Below are 17892 nucleotides of genomic sequence, written 5' to 3'. Positions count from 1 at the left end.
ACAAGTACAATCACATGTGGTGTTCTAAGGTGCAAGAGCAGGGTGGCCAAAATTAGGAAGATGGAAGTCTCTGGGGTAGTCCAATCTTAATGCTAGGTGTTACCGATAGCATCTGTACTTACATATTGATACCTTTAGAAGATGTCTAACACCATTTAACTCTGCCCATGGAATGGAGTGCTTTCTTCCTCTTTCTGCCCATGCAGACAAGATAGGTCTAAAACACCTATCGCTCAAAACATGGAGTAATCTTCAGCAAATACACTAAATGGATGGATTGAAAATGAGTCTTGGTTTAGCTCATCTTTTACTGTAACTTATAATTAGACACTGGCATGGAGTTTCTGCAGTAGAGAGCCTGATCTGTCACAAAGTGTGACTAGCACTTGGGATCAAAACCAAACTACTCTAAGAAAGGTTATAATAGATCACAAAGCAAGAGTGATTTGAAAAAAAAAAAAAAAAAGACAAGGCTGAAGTCAGATGTTGGTATCCAGTTTGAAGATAAAGGCATAGAAATGGAAAAGGCAATGGAAAATACAGAAAGCCCAGAAAAAAGTGCTCTGAATAGCAGCAGTAGTAAGAAAATAATTTCTTAACTTGTTGAGGTGAACGTATTTATTTTTACCTACAAGGGAAAATTAGATACACAACAGAAAAGAGAAAGAAGGATATAAATAAAGCAATACTAGACTGATTAGGATTTGAAATGGAAGTGAGGTGAGGGCTTAAACAGAAGACTGGTCGTAATTATGGGAAAGGAAGAAGACTTAGGAAAAATAGAAATTTGAAACAGGGAATTACTTGATTTAGCTTTCTTGCTGTATCTTATTGGTTTGCCTTAGGTTTTGTGCTTTGGAGAAGAGAAGGCAGAACAATGTTGCATTAGGTGATCTGAGCTGGACAGGGATTCTTACATGAAAAGAAGCAGATAAAAGAATGAAATCACGACTGTGGACAAAGTATGGTTGTTATTCTCATTCATTATTGCCTGTTCAATTGCTAGAAAATAAAGGGGTGTGAGCAAAGAAATGAAGCAGTGAATGTTAATTTTAAAGGAGATTGTTTTCTCCAGTTACACATAAGTCTAAATCATAGGCAGTGGTCTGATTCCAGTCAGTAATCTTTTTGCTCTTCCGAAGGAATCAAACCAATATTTCTCTTGCCAATGCTAGTTTTAGTGGGTATCTTCAGTAGCAGTGGCAGCAGTTACTGCTAACTTCAATGGCTTGTTATGTTCACGTAAATGTTCATATTACTAAAAATATTTAATTTATATGATGATTATTTATATACATATAACATTCTACCACAAATCTATTTATTCTTCCTTCCCTGAGAAATGTTGATGTAACTGACTCTGTTTTATTAATGTCACATGCTATACTTCCAAATGTAAGGAAACAGGCCAGTTTTTAATGTTGACTACTTATTCTTAACATCAAGTTGGTATGATACAACATGAGAGCTGTGAATGCAAGTGTGTGAAATGGAAAGAAGAGTAAATATAGTTTGTAAAATTAAGAGTATGAACTTCCTTAGGTATATCAAGAAAGCCTAAGAAAGGCTTTTTAGCAAGAATCTCACCTGTAAATGCACCCAGAATAGAAATTCAAGATGTGAAGTGCTTAAATTCCCCTATCTGGTGAGTGTGGAAAATCTGGTATCTCAAATGAGACTGCATAACTGCCTGTGAAGAGGGAAGTCTAACACAGAGATGGAACACAGAAATGTAACTTACTTTGGTACCTTGCCTAAGACTACAGGAGATACGCTTCTCTGTTTAGAATAAATTACTTGGAATCTTCCCCTGAAAATAGAACCTTGCTGTCTTTCAGAATGAGGCATAGGACCTGTGCTTTCTTGTTTAAAAATAGCTGCATTCCACTATCCCATCTGCTTGCATACAAAATTCCTTCCTTCAGTTCTTTCTTTCGTTTTCTGACCATATTTTCCCCTAATCATCAGGTAAATGGTAGAGGCATGCTTTTGTGGATGCTGTGCCATCATGCCAAAATTATTTGGTGTAATGAAAGCAGAAGTGATAATATAATAAAAACAAACAGGACTACTGCCTCACAGCAGCCCTGTCTGTAGGAGTCAAAACTCTGTTCCTCCTTGGAGATGGGATTCTTATCCAGTTTTCCTCATCTTTTTTTTTTTTTTTCCCATCTAATTTCATCATTTCATGGTCCTGATTTCTTAGTCTGTTTCTGTAAAGTCAATGGTTCCTAAGAATTTAGGACATTACCTATACCTCTAATTCTAGAAAATATAATTTATCCCTGAATTAGAAATGCTATAAAATCTGCAGCTGTTAATCTTTGAGTCCTAGGTCTGAGTGAAGGTTTATATAATACTAATCCTACTGTCTATTCACCCAATCCTTTGAAAGTAATGCAGAAACTAAGTTTAATCTGCTAATAATATATGTTGGGAATGTATTTTATCCTCCAGTCTCTGAGGTAAAAGAGCAATGCACCAACAGAAAAGAAACTTTAGTGTATTTTTTGGTCATGTAATGTTGGGTTTTCTTTCCAGATTTTGTTCATCTCCTTAGAAGCATTTGTATTTCTCAAAAGATTTTCACTGATTTGATTAAACTAATCCAGCTGTTTCCAAGACTTTCAGACAACTAAATAGGCACTATATGTTTTTGAAGTGAAGAAACAATGTGTTCAGAATTCTTATCAATATCCTTGTGGTGAGATTTCTCCTTTTATATTTAATGTTTACAAAAATAGAATATTCTAGCTATCCATCTGGACCTGTTCTAGAAAAATACCCTTATTTACTAAAGGTTTTGGTCCCTTAAGGTCAACATTCCCTGAAGACCACGGTCCTGGCAAAATTTTGGATAAGGTTCAGTTATTTGAAGTGCATTTAAGTCTGGAATAGAAATTTAGTTTCTATTCTGTTCTTCTGTTCCCAAAACAGTGCATCAGAGCATCCTTCTGGGAATATGACTTGGCAGGTTGTCATACTCCTCCCCTCTTGTAGGATCTATAGGGCTGAGGAGTGGGCATGAACTTTCCCTGTAAACTTAGGAGTTGTTGAACAATGCCTGGGTGCTGACACCACACTGAGCATCTCCTACAAACTAGACAGAAAGTGAACTGAATGTCTAGTGTCACTTTCTCTCAGAGTGTTCCTGAGAACACTAACATTGATGCAGATATTTTGGTTTCAGCATTATAAGGGAAGACCTATCATTGCACATTCTGTGACAGTTTCTCACGGAAGTCCAGATCGTATTTATGTGCCAAAGATGATGCACAACAATCCACTCTTCAGTCCTGAAAAAGTTAAACGGAAAAACAAACCCGAAACAAAGCCCAAACAATCAAACAAAAACCCCAAAACACTTTCCACGCATCAACAAGTTAAAAATCATTATCTCATGACTTTTGTTTTGCAACAGTAAGATTCTGCTTCATTCAGCTTGCATAACCCAAATGTCATTCCTCCTGCTCTTAAGCACCTAAGGAGTTTGAGTGTCATTGCTTTAAGTCTCATGGCTTTATGAATGGACATTATTCTAGGAGATTAGTAGCATTTATTAGTTCTTTAGGGTTGAACTAGATGAATTAATTGATTAAGTCAGTTCTTTTTACCACTACAAGTTCTTGAATTTATAATTTAGTTATTTTTTAAAATGATTTAAGAGATAGTTTAAATATTAGATTGATTAATTCTAGATAATTCTAGAACAGGTAAAATCAATTAATTTCATTCAGACAGGAGGACAGTTTTGCTCTCAGCTGCTTTCTCACACAGGTTACACAGTCTGTAACTCACTGAAAAATTAAGTGTTCTGCAAATTTGATGTCTAAGTGAAGTTTTTAGGGTTACAGTTGTTATTTCCTTTCTTGTGCTTCTAGCTTGAAGTATCAAGCAGTTTAGGGACAAAAAAATTTGTTGTGTTAGCTGTTATCCATTCTTGTAGGTCTTATAGGCTTATGAAATGAGACTGCAGTAATCAGATGATGAATATAGATGCAAGAAAAACCCCACACTCTTGAGCAAGTTTGTTTCTATTTTCCTTGTTCAAGTTTTAATTTCATGGCCAGGCTTTTCATGAGACTGAACAGGATGAAAGTGCTATTGCAGCAATCCTCAGGTATGCCATGCTGTGAAGGTAAAACCTGGCGACCATCAGCAGTGTTAGGGCAAAATTCCTCTACCATTGCAGTCTGGCTACAAGATACTCACATGCCACAAAAAAACCCCAACAACCGCAAAACAAAAAAACCAGCCCAAACACAACACAACAAACCCAAACCAAACCAAACCACAAAAAAACCCCAAGCAACTTTTATGAAGGATATTTATCTGTTGGTGACAATTTCTATGTTTAGCTTATTAACAGGAGGCAAAAACTGTTAGCAAAAGTTTCAGAAACTTCACCTAGCTGTGATTTCTTCTTTGTTGCTGGGGAACATTGCAGAAGATGGCACTGCAACTGTATATAACTGGGGGAAAACAAAGTCCTATGACTTGCAACCTCTGTGAATGTGTCTTGCAACCTATAAAGCTTTTGCTAAGAGGTCTTTGTGAAGGCTTCTGATGCACCTGCTATTGCATGTAAATTATGGAGGCTATCTTCTCTTGAGAAGAGGAGAGCACCTGTTTTCCTTACATCCACAAGGATGAGGCTGACAGATGTCAATGTTTGCATGTAGGAGTCAACTAAACATATATGAGAGGCACAAAGGCAAAACTTGTACTCGACTAGATGTGTATTATGTGTGTGGATATGGCCCATAACTATTTCACTTCCATCAGTTCTGAGCATTTCATTGCCAAGAACTGAGACATCTCCACATCCCTCGGTTCCCAGAGTAGCTCATTCCCTCTTTGAATCAAGTCACTTAGAATTAAAATCTAAAATTAGACTGGCATTTGCCTCAATCATACAGTTAACTGCGGGGCATATTTTGCACCTGTCTTATTTGCTCAAAATATTCTTGAAGTAATATTGCATCATATTTTGAGTTTAGCACAGTAGGGCCTTATGCGGTTATTTGTAGACTGTACCTTGCAGGTGCCTAATCATGGAACAGGACTTCCTCTCTGCTACATTTCCTATAAGCAGAGAATGAAGTTCCCTCAAAGGTTCTATCCCAGAATGCTTAGTCCAAGTCCAACATGGGAGACTGTGAGCAGGGGAGTAGGGCTGGCGTGGGACAGGGCAGTACCATGCCAAAGAAACAGCAAGATCCTGTAACTGGTGTAAATTGTTAAATAGTCACTTAGTTTCTCTTGGTATAGAGTTGATCAAATTTATGTCGTATTTTAGATAGGGCAAAAAAGTAAAAAAATGAAGGGGGGATTAATTTTGTTATGAAGGGGTCTTTTAATGGAGGTGACAGAAGACAGAGTCCTCTGGATGTTTTTTCCAGCTCTGCCTTTAGACATTGCCAGCATTTGAGACAATAAAATTAGGCTTAATTGCAGAATCTTCACAGCTACAAAGATGACAGTTTATCAGAACCTGATCTTACTGTGCTACCACAATCCGTAATTAGTTCCTAATTAGTTGGATTTGCTGAAAAATACATAATGGGAACTCACCATGTGTTATTGGCATCTGAAACAATTTCATCCTGTTAGCTAGAAGAAAGTACTGCTGCCAAGAACGTAAGCCTAATTTTCCCACATTAGCACTGCCTGATAGAAACCGAGTTACTTCCAATCCAAGGTGCAAATTTGCTACTGTGTGAAGAATGCTGTTTATCACATTTTATGTTGAGATTTAGAGTGTAGTTAAAAAAAGGTGGTGATATTTCTAGAGTCCCTTTTCTACCACTGTTCTTGCCAGTAGTTAATAGCATAAAGTTTTATAACTATTTATAAACTTTATAAATAAATTTCATATCTATTTGTGCATGTATCACATTATTGAGAGTGTGATTTAAAAAAAAAAAACAATTCACCTCTGCTATCATTACAATTAGTGGGAATCTTATTGTTTGGAATGATAATATTCATCCCAGAACACTTTTCATTCTTTATGTCATGGTTTTTCTATATGAACAATAGCCAATGTCTGTATTTAATTTCTTTTCCCTCCATGTTCTCATTTCTGTTGTTAAGTCTCGATTTAGGCACCCCTATCTTCCTCAGTGGTCACGTGGTATTTTCAGTGAGATCTCCGTTTTGTACTCTCATCTGTGTGATCTTTGTCATTGTGCAATGGGATGTCACCAATTCTGCTGTATATGGATCTTCTGCAAGGAGAGATCCAAGCCTTCTATTTCAGGTACATGTTTTTACTGAGGTCTTGATAGGACAAGATTAAGGTGCAGGAAAAAGCAGCAGTGAAGCCTAATGCATAGGCTTAGTGAAGCTTTAATGCTTTCTTTCTGAGGAGTCGTGAGCAAAGAAGGTGGTTGTGATTTTCTAGGGATAGGGATGCTGAAGAAAGACTTTGAGAGTCCTGGATTCAAATCCTGTTGATGCAGTATGGAGCTCATTAGAAGATCTAAGTACAAGATATACTGTAAACATATTTAATTACAAGATGGTGTAATCACTGTGGAGAATCATTTGCTATAAATCTACTTCCTTTTGTCTAGATAGGAATTATATTATCTGTAGGAATTATTTATGAAGAGACTTATTTAGTCCAAGCAGTACAATTGCTTTCCAGAGACTAATATTCTTCCTTTAATATAGAAGTTCCTTTCACACACTGCATGAAAGCAGCTTAACCTCTTACTCCTACCAATGTATGACAGTAATAACAAAGTCAGTTTGTTCATTCATGAGCTTTTGCAAATCACTTCAGAAAAGTGTGCATCAAAATTTCTGTGGATGTAACTCTTTGTCACCACCTGCTGAAGTGCAGTGCGCTCTGAGAAGACATGATTTTAAATAGACAGGTGGGAATCCAACATAGCTGATAGAATAGGCATAGTAAGTAGAAATGGGAGTAACCACTATCAGCAGCAGCCCTACTAGCCTTTCTGTAGATCTGTCTGTCTGGGCATCCTATTATGACATCCAAACCTATCGTCAGAAAATATTTTTCATGAAGCAGGAGAATTCTCCCTTCTCATAAAATTGCTTGGAAGAGAGAGTTTTGAACACTTATGGTTCTTCTGACTTACAAAATAGCATGGGCTTGATTAGTTAATTGAGTATCTAAGTATCCACCTCATGATACTCACCTCCATGATGGGGGGACAATAGAAGTGATGACACATGACCTATGAAAGACTTCCTGTCTTTTGGAGTGGCAGTTGGAATTTCTTCGGTTATTTTAAATTTCATTAGATGCAGTTAAGAAACTGAACTGCATACTTATGACTAAACAGGTGATAGGGACTCAGTTTGGTTACCTGAAAGTAGGTACCTAATGCTATTTCAGATGACTTAGCTTTAACTGAGGCATGCACAGAGAGTGACATACACAGTAGCACTTGCCAAGTTTCACTTGACAGCCCTCTACAGACAGTGCATGTTCTTCCAGAGCTGAATGTAGAGGCCAGATGAGATATTGCATACTAAATGGCACCAGATCTCTGCATGTAAGCAGCTAAATCAAGGCCAAAATTTGCAATTTAGCTGGAGACCTTCAGAAAACTAGAAAATTGGAATTACATAACTTACCTTTCTCTAAATGCAGCCCATTCTGTGAATGTTCGTGTCTTACACTAGCTCCAGGGTGAAGATTTATAAGACACTTCCTAAAGTTTTCTTCAGGATGACCATCTGGAGGCGGCCTCTAGAAGCAAACTGATGATAAGGAAGAGGAATTTTGGCTCAGCAGCAAAAACCCCTGAATTCACCTGGGTGAATCTAGGGCCTCCAAAGATTCAATTTACAACAGAAAAAGACCTGCAGTAGTGAGGATGGCTTCATGGTGCCCCCAAGACATTCAGTACCTGAATCAGAACTGATGTATTAAGTAAGGTTCTAAACAACAGATTGTGTTGTAAGAATTCCTTCAGAAGAGATGGGGGATGATGGTACATACCCAAACCTCCTCCAGCTCCTGCTGAGCACTGCTGTGATGCTATCACTGGATTAGGACAGGGTACGATGGGAAAGGGTGAAATCACAGAGGCATACTTCAATATGTCTTGATACACAGGATGTGCCTGTTTTTTGTTGTTCTTTCCAAGTTTTGGAAGAAATACCATCCATACCTGAGCAGGTGTGCACTAACTGCAGCTGCTCCTAGAAAGGGGATGGGGGAATAAAAATAAAAACCTGCTTGCAATTGCAATGAACATTAAAATTTTCTGTATAAGCTGCTACTTTGCTCATTTATCCATAATGGTGATAATTACATCAATGAAGTATTTATATATATTTTTTTAATTTATTTATTCCATGTTAGGTTTTCATACTTTCGTTAGACAGCTATTCACCATGAGGTATCACTGGATTGAACATATTCATTGTTCCTTCTAAGCAGCTGTTTCAAATATATCAGAATTCTTTCTCTTGGATTTTTCAGCTAAATACTGATTCTAATCAATTTGCTTAAATTCACTGTATATTACTTCAGACTTTGTCTTCATGAATACAATACTTTTAAAAGGGAAAAAAGTTTCAAATATGTTATTTAGAAATTTCATCAAACTATTTCTAAAAACAATATGCTAGGAAATACAGCATTTCCAAACCAAATGGTAAAAATGACATTACAGAAACTCTTTAATTGATTAATACAGAATACTGAAGCTATTGTCTGCTACTCTGCAGTTAGACTGTTCTGTGATGTACATTTATAAAGCAACAAGAGCTAGCGTCACTATGTTGGTATGTTGTTTGACTGTGGCATAGTTTTTTTTCCTAATTAATTAAAATTGTTGAGGGACAATACATTGCTTCAGCGAAGAATTTTTCCAAAGAAAGGACTTAATTTCTGTGAAAATTTACTTGTGGACTACATGAAACAAGTCTCTTGAAAATAGACTAAGAAACTGTTTGAATAACCAAACTACTGCCTACCAATTTGAAAAATCAGTTTGCTCTGTGGCACAATACCATATTATATTGATATAGTCTAAATGGCAAAGGTGGCAATTGTATCATCTAGCCAGCTGTAAATATAGTCACAACCTTTTCTGTTACTGTCCCGCTTTCTTAGGCACATTTCTACAGGTAATATATTACCTCTAATAATAAAGTAAAAAATTTTTCACCACCAGGTGATGAAAACACTTGGCTACAGAACTGAGTACCTTAAAATCCTTCCCACGATTTAGAGGTGCTGGATATAATGAAATGAATTAATAGTTAACTACTGACACCTTGAAATCAGCCAACCTTCTACTTGCTGCAGTGTGGTGTTGCCAGCAGGTCAGGAGAGGTGATCAGCACTGGTGATGCCACACTAGTGGAGCACTGTGTCTGGTTTGGGGCACAGGAATGAATATGATAAAGAGAGTCCAGCAAAGGGCCACAAAAAAGATGATGAAGGGACTGGAGCATCTCTCACGTGAGGAAAGGCTGAGAGAGCTGACACTGTTCAGCCTGGAGAAGGCTCAGGGGAGTCTTTTCAGTGGATATCTGAATGGAAGATGTTAACAAGGACAGAGCTAGGATCTTTTCAATGGTGCCTGGTGACAAGACCAGAGACAACAGGCACACACAGAAACACAGAAGGGTCTCCCTTGAACAGCAGGAAACACTTTTTTACTGTGAGGGTGACCAAACCCTAGCACAGGTTGTCCAGGAAGGCGGTGGAGTCTCCGTACTTGGAGATGTGGTCCTGGGCAACCAGCCCTGCTTGAGGAGAGAGGTTAGACCAGACAGTCTCTAGAGCTCCCTACCAAACTCAGACATCTGTGATTCTATGTGGGTGCAGCATCACCAGCGTATTTTTTTCCTGTAAAACCTCCAGGAAACAATTCTGCTGTATTCTTTCATCTTGTGAAATACAACGGAAATGAACCCTCAGAGAGGTAATCCTTATCTGTTCAGTGAAAAGCCGAGCAAAAGCAGCAAATAGTAATACTCAGTTTAAGGTCTAGTCTATCTGAACAAAGATGCATTGATGTTTCTGCAGTAAGTTGCCTCCAAGTGCTTGGTCAGCATCTTGAATCCTCTTAAAGTTGAGGACTGGCCTCAGGATGTGTAGACTCATCACTTTATTGTGCAGGAGACAGATGCTGCTACCTTTTCCCTTCAGATTTATGTCTTGCAGGTACTATCACTACGCTGGGCACCTCTTAGACAGTACCTATTATTGCCTGGCAGAACTCTTAAAGCTACCTGTTGCAAACCCTATTTTTGGAGCCTCGCATTCTTTTTTTTAAGGAACATAATCACCCACTTTATCACTGAGCCCCAGAACAGGACTCCCAATTTTATATGCCCCAATCCTTCAAAATTCAGGAAAAACCACTAAGGAAGTTTTAAGTCTGTAACATATATGTGTATGTGTGTGTGTATATATATCTGTATGTACATAAGTGTAAAGGGTAAACTGTAATTACTATCCAATTATATAAATTGCATCATTGCTACACTGGAAATACTTTAATACTACTTAGCTTGCCTTTATAACCCCATTTCCTCCTTACATAATTAATATAAATATGTGAAATTTTCCTTTAGATTATCATCTTCAAAATTTACTATGCATAGGAGGAGGACTTTGTTACTATATCTCTCATATTTTGCACATAAAAATACAATACAAAATGTTCTTATGCACATATTTTTATTAAACCTGAAATATAACACATCCATCAATATTTTCAGCAGTTCTTAGATCAAATTTTGCATTTTTCCCTATAAATTAAAAAAGATGACTATTTAAATGTCATTAATACACAGGCTATAGAACACTTTTCAAAATGAAGATGATAGCCCTGAATTTGCATAAATGACATTATCATTCAGTCTTTTATTTTGATGTGTTAAAATTCAGTTAACAAAATGACTTCCCAAAGAAGAGAGATGATACAAGAAAAGACAAGTCTTCATAAAGGAGTAAGGCCACTGTGGCTAACTCTGTGTCATCAGAGCCAATACAGTAGTCACTTTCAATTTCCTAATTGTCTTGAGGTTTAAAGTTGGTTCCACTAAGGCAAATGCATTTTTGGATGTCGCAGAATGACCAGATGTCTTAGTTGCAAGACGAGTTCTTTTGACTGACTGGGTTTTTGACTGACAGATGGCCTTACTTCAGAGCCAGGTGACTCATGGCATCAGACACCTCTGTAGTGACTTGTGCTGAAGTACTTGCTGGCACAATGTTTAGGTAAATGTCGTACTGTTGGTCCATGCCAAGGTAACTGTCACTCATGACATACAGTGTGTAGATACACCTAAAATGTAAAAGAAGAATTGTTACTTTGAAAATCAGGTCCTGACTACTTGGAAAAGATAGTAATTAAGAGAACTTAATTTGTAAATTTGTCATACTTTCCAGGAGTTTCTGGAGTATAAAAAGCAACAGAAACAGTGTTTCGATTTCTGACATATCCAGTTCTTTTCAGGGCGATGAGTTCTTTTTTATCGACTTCTCCCAATATCAAAAACCATCCTTCATCCTTAACTTTGGGGAATCGAGGAGCAACTGCTTTACTGTCCTGCTTTCCCTGTTGGTGAAAAGAAACAGCTTAGGAAAACTAGAAATCACCTTTTCAAAATGCCATTCTTCCTTGAAGGAAAAACACGTTGAAAACACATTGTTATGAATTGTTATGTAGGATTATAATTTCGCCAGACTAAAATATTGTTGTTATTTCTTTCTAGATGAAGGGTTTTAAAAAAAAGAAAAATCATAGTCCACAGATAAAAATCCAGAATATGAGATACAATTCCATTTATTTTGTAAACCACTAAAACTTGAGTGGAAATTGGACTCCCTTTCTGTAATTTAATCTAATACATTTTGAATGCTATTTTCTGCAGAAGGGTTAATTGTAAACCTAGTGTCTTTATTTAAAGCTAAACAATATTAGTCAAGGTTAATATAAAGACAAAAATAGCACAAGAAGTATTTATTTGAGGTTGATATAGCAAAAGGAAAGATTGTTTCAGTTATTCTTTAAGACAGTGACTTTACTGCTGGAAGCTGAAGACAGAATGATGCACACTCAATCAGCATTCATTTTGTGTTTTGTAGAGGGAAAGGTTTTACTGAAGATTTATACAGAAGAAAAAGCACCACCAGAACAGTGAAGCTTTAGAAACAGTTTGATCCAGCTGTTTCTTACAAAAGAGGGATCACATTCTAGGAGAGGTTATAAAACAGTGATCACTGAATGAAATGCTTCTGCTCCTTTCTTTTCCATGGCTTCTGGTTAGGAAAAGTCTCTGTTGGTAACTGGCACAGCAAATAGAATGATGTATGGATGAGCTTTGACTCTTTGTCCTTCCTAAAATAAGACAGTTTCCTCTTGCAGTTACGGTGAACCTGCTGCAGTCAGGACAAGAAGTCTTTGGGGAAAGAAGAATACTTTTCAAATATAATTCTTAACTAATGTAAGATAACTGCAGGATTTTCAACAGAACATATGTATCTCCATTACTATTTTTATCAAAATGAAATTGCATGAAGAGTCTCAGAAGTAACATCTAAAACTGTTCTCCACTTGTATCTTGAGCTCTTCTTTATATCTTAACAAAAATGCTGATAACTATAATTCTTAATTGCTTGAAATGTTAGAGAAATTAATTAGCAAAATTATAATCATGGTGGTCTATATGCCAGTCATGTTACGTAAATGACAGAAAAATGACAGCTACAGTGCCAGCAGTGCCCAGTGTGAATGCAGGAGGCACGGTCTAACTCTTCCAAGAGCTGACAAGCAGGTACAGTGAGTTACTGCTGCTGGGGGCAGAGCAGGTGGAAACCTGTGCAGCTGCTGGAGTTTCTGGCTTGGCACATGAAGACTTGCTGAGGGCCCAACAAGGTGATCAGCCAAAGAGGCAATGTTTTAACTGGGAAAAGGGGTGGGACAGAAGTGTAGATGTGAGAAAGAATTGTATGTGAAAGTTGTTCTAGGAGCTGTTCAAAAAAGCATCACATGGATGCTCACTAAAGGCCTGAGGATGTGTTATGAGTAGAAACATATTTATAGGTATGAGACTGGTATGCAGTTTGGAAGCACCTGGGAATATAACTGGGAAGCTTATAAACTAGTTTGAATTTTTTTCATTGACTTGAATTGGTCTAGGATTTTACCTTAAGAGCATATTTACTATCCTACTGCAACCTGAAAAAAATCACATTTGCTTCACTACTAACATAGAAAAGCCTTTGGAAGTGTTTATAACTCAAATAATACTTAAACCATAAAAACCCCTGTTATGCTGTATAAAGCTTCATTGATATATAATAAATTTATATATAATATAAATGTATCATTGGACACTTGTGTACTTGGGAAAGAAATGATAATCTACCTGATACCCCATCTGGGTTCTCTGCAGATTTATTTGGAGCACATACTCTTGATCAGCATGCAATTTGATCCACTTTTTGTCATCTCGCGTGTCTGTTGTCAAAGAAGGAACAGGTACTTCATTCTGTGGCTGAACCCGGTCATCCCAACTGCCTTTAATGCTCAGACTGACATTTAGAATTGGCAAACGGCACAAGAAATTCCAAGCCTGTAGAAAAAACAGATCCCTGTGGATTACAGGACAATCTATACAATCATTGTCACTGTAACAATAACAATTCAATGTGCAGTCTACATATTTATTCTATACTAATATTTTTTTTGTGTATTAGAATGTCATATATAATCATATGACCCTCAATCATAAGCATAAAATATTTTTTATTCAATCATAAGCATAAAATACTTTTTATTAATCTCTTATGCTACTTTCTTCTTAGCAAATAAAACAAATGTGAAACTCCTCAAGCACGTTACACATGCCTCACTAAGACTGCTAATGTCTGAACACAGTAAAAATTCCTTACTGCTCCCGATTAAAGTACTTTTTTTTCCCTATAAGCCACTTAAAAACTAGTATAATTAAGTTTTAAATTAAACTTCCTTAGCATAATCCATAAAGAACAAGCCACTGCAGTCCTAATTAGCAATAGGCAAACCTCAGAGAGTTCAGAGGATCAGTTCAGATAATTAACCAAAAGTTCAACTGCATATCCAAAGTTATCCCTATTTTTTTTAGGTTTTCCTCATGAACTCTCCTTCTTAGCGTCCTCCTGAGGAATTTTAAGTCTCTGTGGTTTCTGCTGAACTGCAACAGGTCCAACTTTCTTCTATCCTTGTGCAGAGAACTGTTAGAGAATATAATTTGTGCAGCTGAATATGACACTCTTGACCTTAAAAAGGCATCCTGAATATGCCGCCCTAAGTATCTCTCATTTTGGTCTCTATCAGACAAGGAAAAGTATCTCTGAGAAGCTGTGACAAAAATGGAAGGGAGCAATGCAGGCTTTCATTTAGTAAAAAAGAAAATAAGCATGTTCACTCAATGAAATTTGTTACGAAAAGACATGGGATTGGCTGTGGAACGAAGGCAGTGATTTGTGGCCTTACTAAGGCTGAAAAAGATAGATGAGGCTGACACTGGAAGAAAAAAACCCAAAAGACCAAGAACCACCCTCTGCCCTGCTGCTGTTCCCCTCCACACCCAGAAAAAAACAGGAATCAGCATACATGAAAAGCTAGAGGGTGGGAAATGGAAGGAGGAAAGAAGAATATCAATCTTGGTACAGAGCCATCAGACGCCCAAATGGGAACTTGTGGGAATGAAGAGGGTAGGCACTGTTGCATACTATCATGGAACAGAAATGTTTTATATGGAAAACCACTAAAGCATATTTTAGTTTTTAAGTATTGGTTTGATCACCTTGTGTTTCAGCAAAATGTATTTTCATTTAGAGTGTGCTTGATGTGTCTGATTACTTTTTCTGTGCTGGAAGGCCTAGAGCCCTAATAAAAGCTCAGTTTGCTTCTTGCAGACATCACTGCCATGAGTCATGCTGACAATAATAGTATATGTCAATACATAATAAGGGATACAACAGATAGGGTAAGCTAACCTAAGGTTGCACTGCTGTGGTGCTGTCCCTGCCTCCAGTGTCTTCCCCACCAGCTAGCTGTCCCCTCTCCATCACTGGTATGTTGGCATTACTGTGCTGGGATTGTGCACCGAGATGGATCATCTTGCTAATCATTTTGGTGACAGCATGAACTTACATCAGTGTAAAGCCGATTGTGGAAGCATATTCTCTAATCCTGTGACTCTGAATAAGCATGAACCTCCAGTGCCACTGAGAGAAGTGGTCCAGCCTCCTCCCCTGCTGGCACAAGCATTCACGTAGCCACTTGGCTACAGGCCATTTTGACTGTCAGCGAGAGGGTTGGTATGAACCCTCCTCCTCCCCTGTCCCCAGATGCTCATTCCCACCTCCTCGCCCCAACCAAACACAGCGTTTGTGCAGCTGTGCGGTGAGCTGGGTCAGGGGAGGTGAAAACGGCACGGGGAGGGCAGGACTGCCTATTTAGGCTGCAGCACAGGCTTATTTGGATTAAAATGGCTGCATTATCAGAGCCCGGCTGAACTAAATGAGAAAACTGATTTAAGCTAAAAACTAATCTCTCTCTCCCTCTTTCCTCTTCCGCGTGCTGCATGAACAGCTGTGTCTGCTCAATGGAGAAGGTGGGGAGGGCCAGCTGTGAATGCTCAGGAACTGCAGTGCAAAAGCAGGGGACATGGATGAATTGCATTGGTATTCTTAAGGTGTCTGAGCTGAGAAAGGACAGGAAAATTGTAACAGAAACTAAACAGCTAGAACTTTACGGGAAAATACATCCCTCTCTGTCCCAGCTCTGAAATGAAAAGGGGAAAAAAAAGGCAGCACTTTGAAGAAGGATTTAAAAACACACTGACATTCTTAATGAGTTAATTATTGCCAGGATTTTGATACATTTAACAAAAGACTACTAAAACCAGTTCCAGCAGATGGCTGGATGACACTGGATGACAACTTGAGTAGTTCCATCTCAACTGGGAAATGATTTTATGTTTAATGTAAAGATTTTTAAGAAGAACCTTACTGTAGAAACTCTATAGAGCTACTCTGGGAGAGTCTCCGTGCATCTAAGCAGTTTACTTCTGCTGTGCTCAGGAGAGGCACCCTAATATATACCAACCTTTGGTTATACTTTAGATATCATTTAACTTGAAAACTTTTATGTGTACTCTCTCAGAGGACAAGAGCCGTTACCAATGTGTTAGAACAAAGTTTAATTTCAGCAGAGGTCGCAATGTATTAACTCCTTTAGTAGAATTACCTGTAACCTTCCCCACAGTCTGGTGAAGACTGTGATTTGGGTTGGTTTATACCATACAACCCGAACATATACTATTTCTCAAAGGCTGTCATGTCCTCATGTAGCTTTCACAATGCAAACAAACCGAAGTAACTCTGAGTAACTTTCTAATTAGATAAGAAAGCAGATGTAATATGTAATATGTAATCCAGTCATTAACAGTTGGGTTTGATGACGTTAAAGGTCTTTTCCAACCTAAAGGATTCTATGATTCCTTGATTTTACAGGCCTTGTGTACTTGAAACTTAAAGGCCAAGTTAGAACTGCTTGATCATTGATACAGTATGAACAGCAGGCTGTCTTTTTATCATCCATGCAATGTGGAGAAATGAAGAAATGCTTTTCTCACCAAGGAAAAAAGTCAAGTAGTAGCAGCTGAAAATGAAAAGAACATAGCAACACTTCCAGAGTAAAAGTAGATAATACTACAGTACGGATAATATTTATTTACATTATTGAAGTTTATTTGTTCTCTTTTGATAATATCAACATCAACTTAATATTTTAAAAGGTGCCTAGTATCTAAGTGACTGAGAAACTGGAAAAGATTTGTAAAAGATATATGATTCAGAATGAATCACTGAAACAAACATAGAGCTTTGACCAAAGATTTGGGTTAGTCTAAATAGTTTTTGAATTTAGGCTGCCAACTTTTAAAGCCCAGCTGACTTTCAATGAGGTTTAGAATTATAACACTAACTTTTGGAAAACTAAATTCAGGCTCTCATGTTACTTAGTTATTTTTTGGCAATTTTACTGGGTTTTTTTTGCTGTATAGGAGAACAAAAGCACATATTACCTCCTTTTAAATATGTCAACAGGCCCAATATATGCATGTACATATATACTATATGTTTACCTACCAAACCCATAGATTTAAATCATAATCACATAAGAAATTCTTCATGAACCTTTGGCAACATGATTAGTATTTTTGCCAATACTGTCTCCCCAGGACCTAGCCTAATATTCCAAATCCGTGAGCAGCTTCAAGAGTGCTATTTAAAAATTAATTACCAATCTGCTTAAAAGGCATTTTCTTCTTTCCAAATGTGAAATTTCTTCCTTTTCCTGTCTGCCTGAAATTTATGTAAAACTCAAGCAGTTCTCACCAGTTTCCTGCTAGTAACAGGTTTAAGATATGGGTTCACTATACTTTCAGAGAGAAGTAAATGGTTTGTTAGGAAAAGAATGATTTGAGCAATTTAGTGGCATACTTGCCACTTTATTTGACTCTGTTCATGTCTGGTGCCAGAAGGCTAGGCTTAAACTCTGTACTCTGATATTCTTTCTTTATAGAAAGAATATACAGATGCATTCACAATTAAAGAATTTTTCTCTTGGTTGGCCCCTGCCTATGTGAGCGCTGAAAGACTTTACATATGAAGACACTCAACAGGCAGTCTCAAAATGAATATTAATTCTGTGCGAGTTACTACAATAGTTTCTTTTTCCTGAAAAAAATACTGTAAAAAATACAACGTACTGGTATAAAGGTTCTCATATTTGTAACGACATACACAATATAGTCATGGCTTTGCTATTCCCAATATGGCCATTCCCAGCTAATGGAAATAAAACTTTCTTCTTCTGTGATGCCAAGACA

The 17892-nt window shown here is 37.4% G+C and overlaps 1 protein-coding gene across 2 annotated transcripts in view; it reads right to left on the bottom strand.

Annotated features, from left to right (window-relative positions):
• Positions 1–10664: 10664 nt before the first annotated feature.
• Positions 10665–17892, bottom strand: part of ASCC3 (activating signal cointegrator 1 complex subunit 3) — a 259967-nt gene continuing 252739 nt past the window's right edge. For both annotated transcript variants that reach the window (XM_050316537.1, XM_050316536.1), the window contains exons 40-42: positions 13378–13584; positions 11389–11564; positions 10665–11291 (exon numbers count right to left, since the gene is read on the bottom strand). In XM_050316537.1, coding sequence (XP_050172494.1) covers positions 11144–11291; positions 11389–11564; positions 13378–13584 — 531 coding nt within the window. In that variant the 3' untranslated portion in view covers positions 10665–11143. The remainder of the gene's footprint in view (positions 11292–11388; positions 11565–13377; positions 13585–17892) is intronic.

Source organism: Myiozetetes cayanensis, unplaced genomic scaffold, assembly GCF_022539395.1.
Source record: "Myiozetetes cayanensis isolate MyiCay16 unplaced genomic scaffold, myiCay2020 scf2-11, whole genome shotgun sequence".
Classification (NCBI taxonomy): Eukaryota; Metazoa; Chordata; class Aves; order Passeriformes; family Tyrannidae; genus Myiozetetes; species Myiozetetes cayanensis.
The sequence above is the reverse complement of the archived record's forward strand: the minus strand, read 5'-3'. Positions and strand labels throughout refer to the sequence as shown.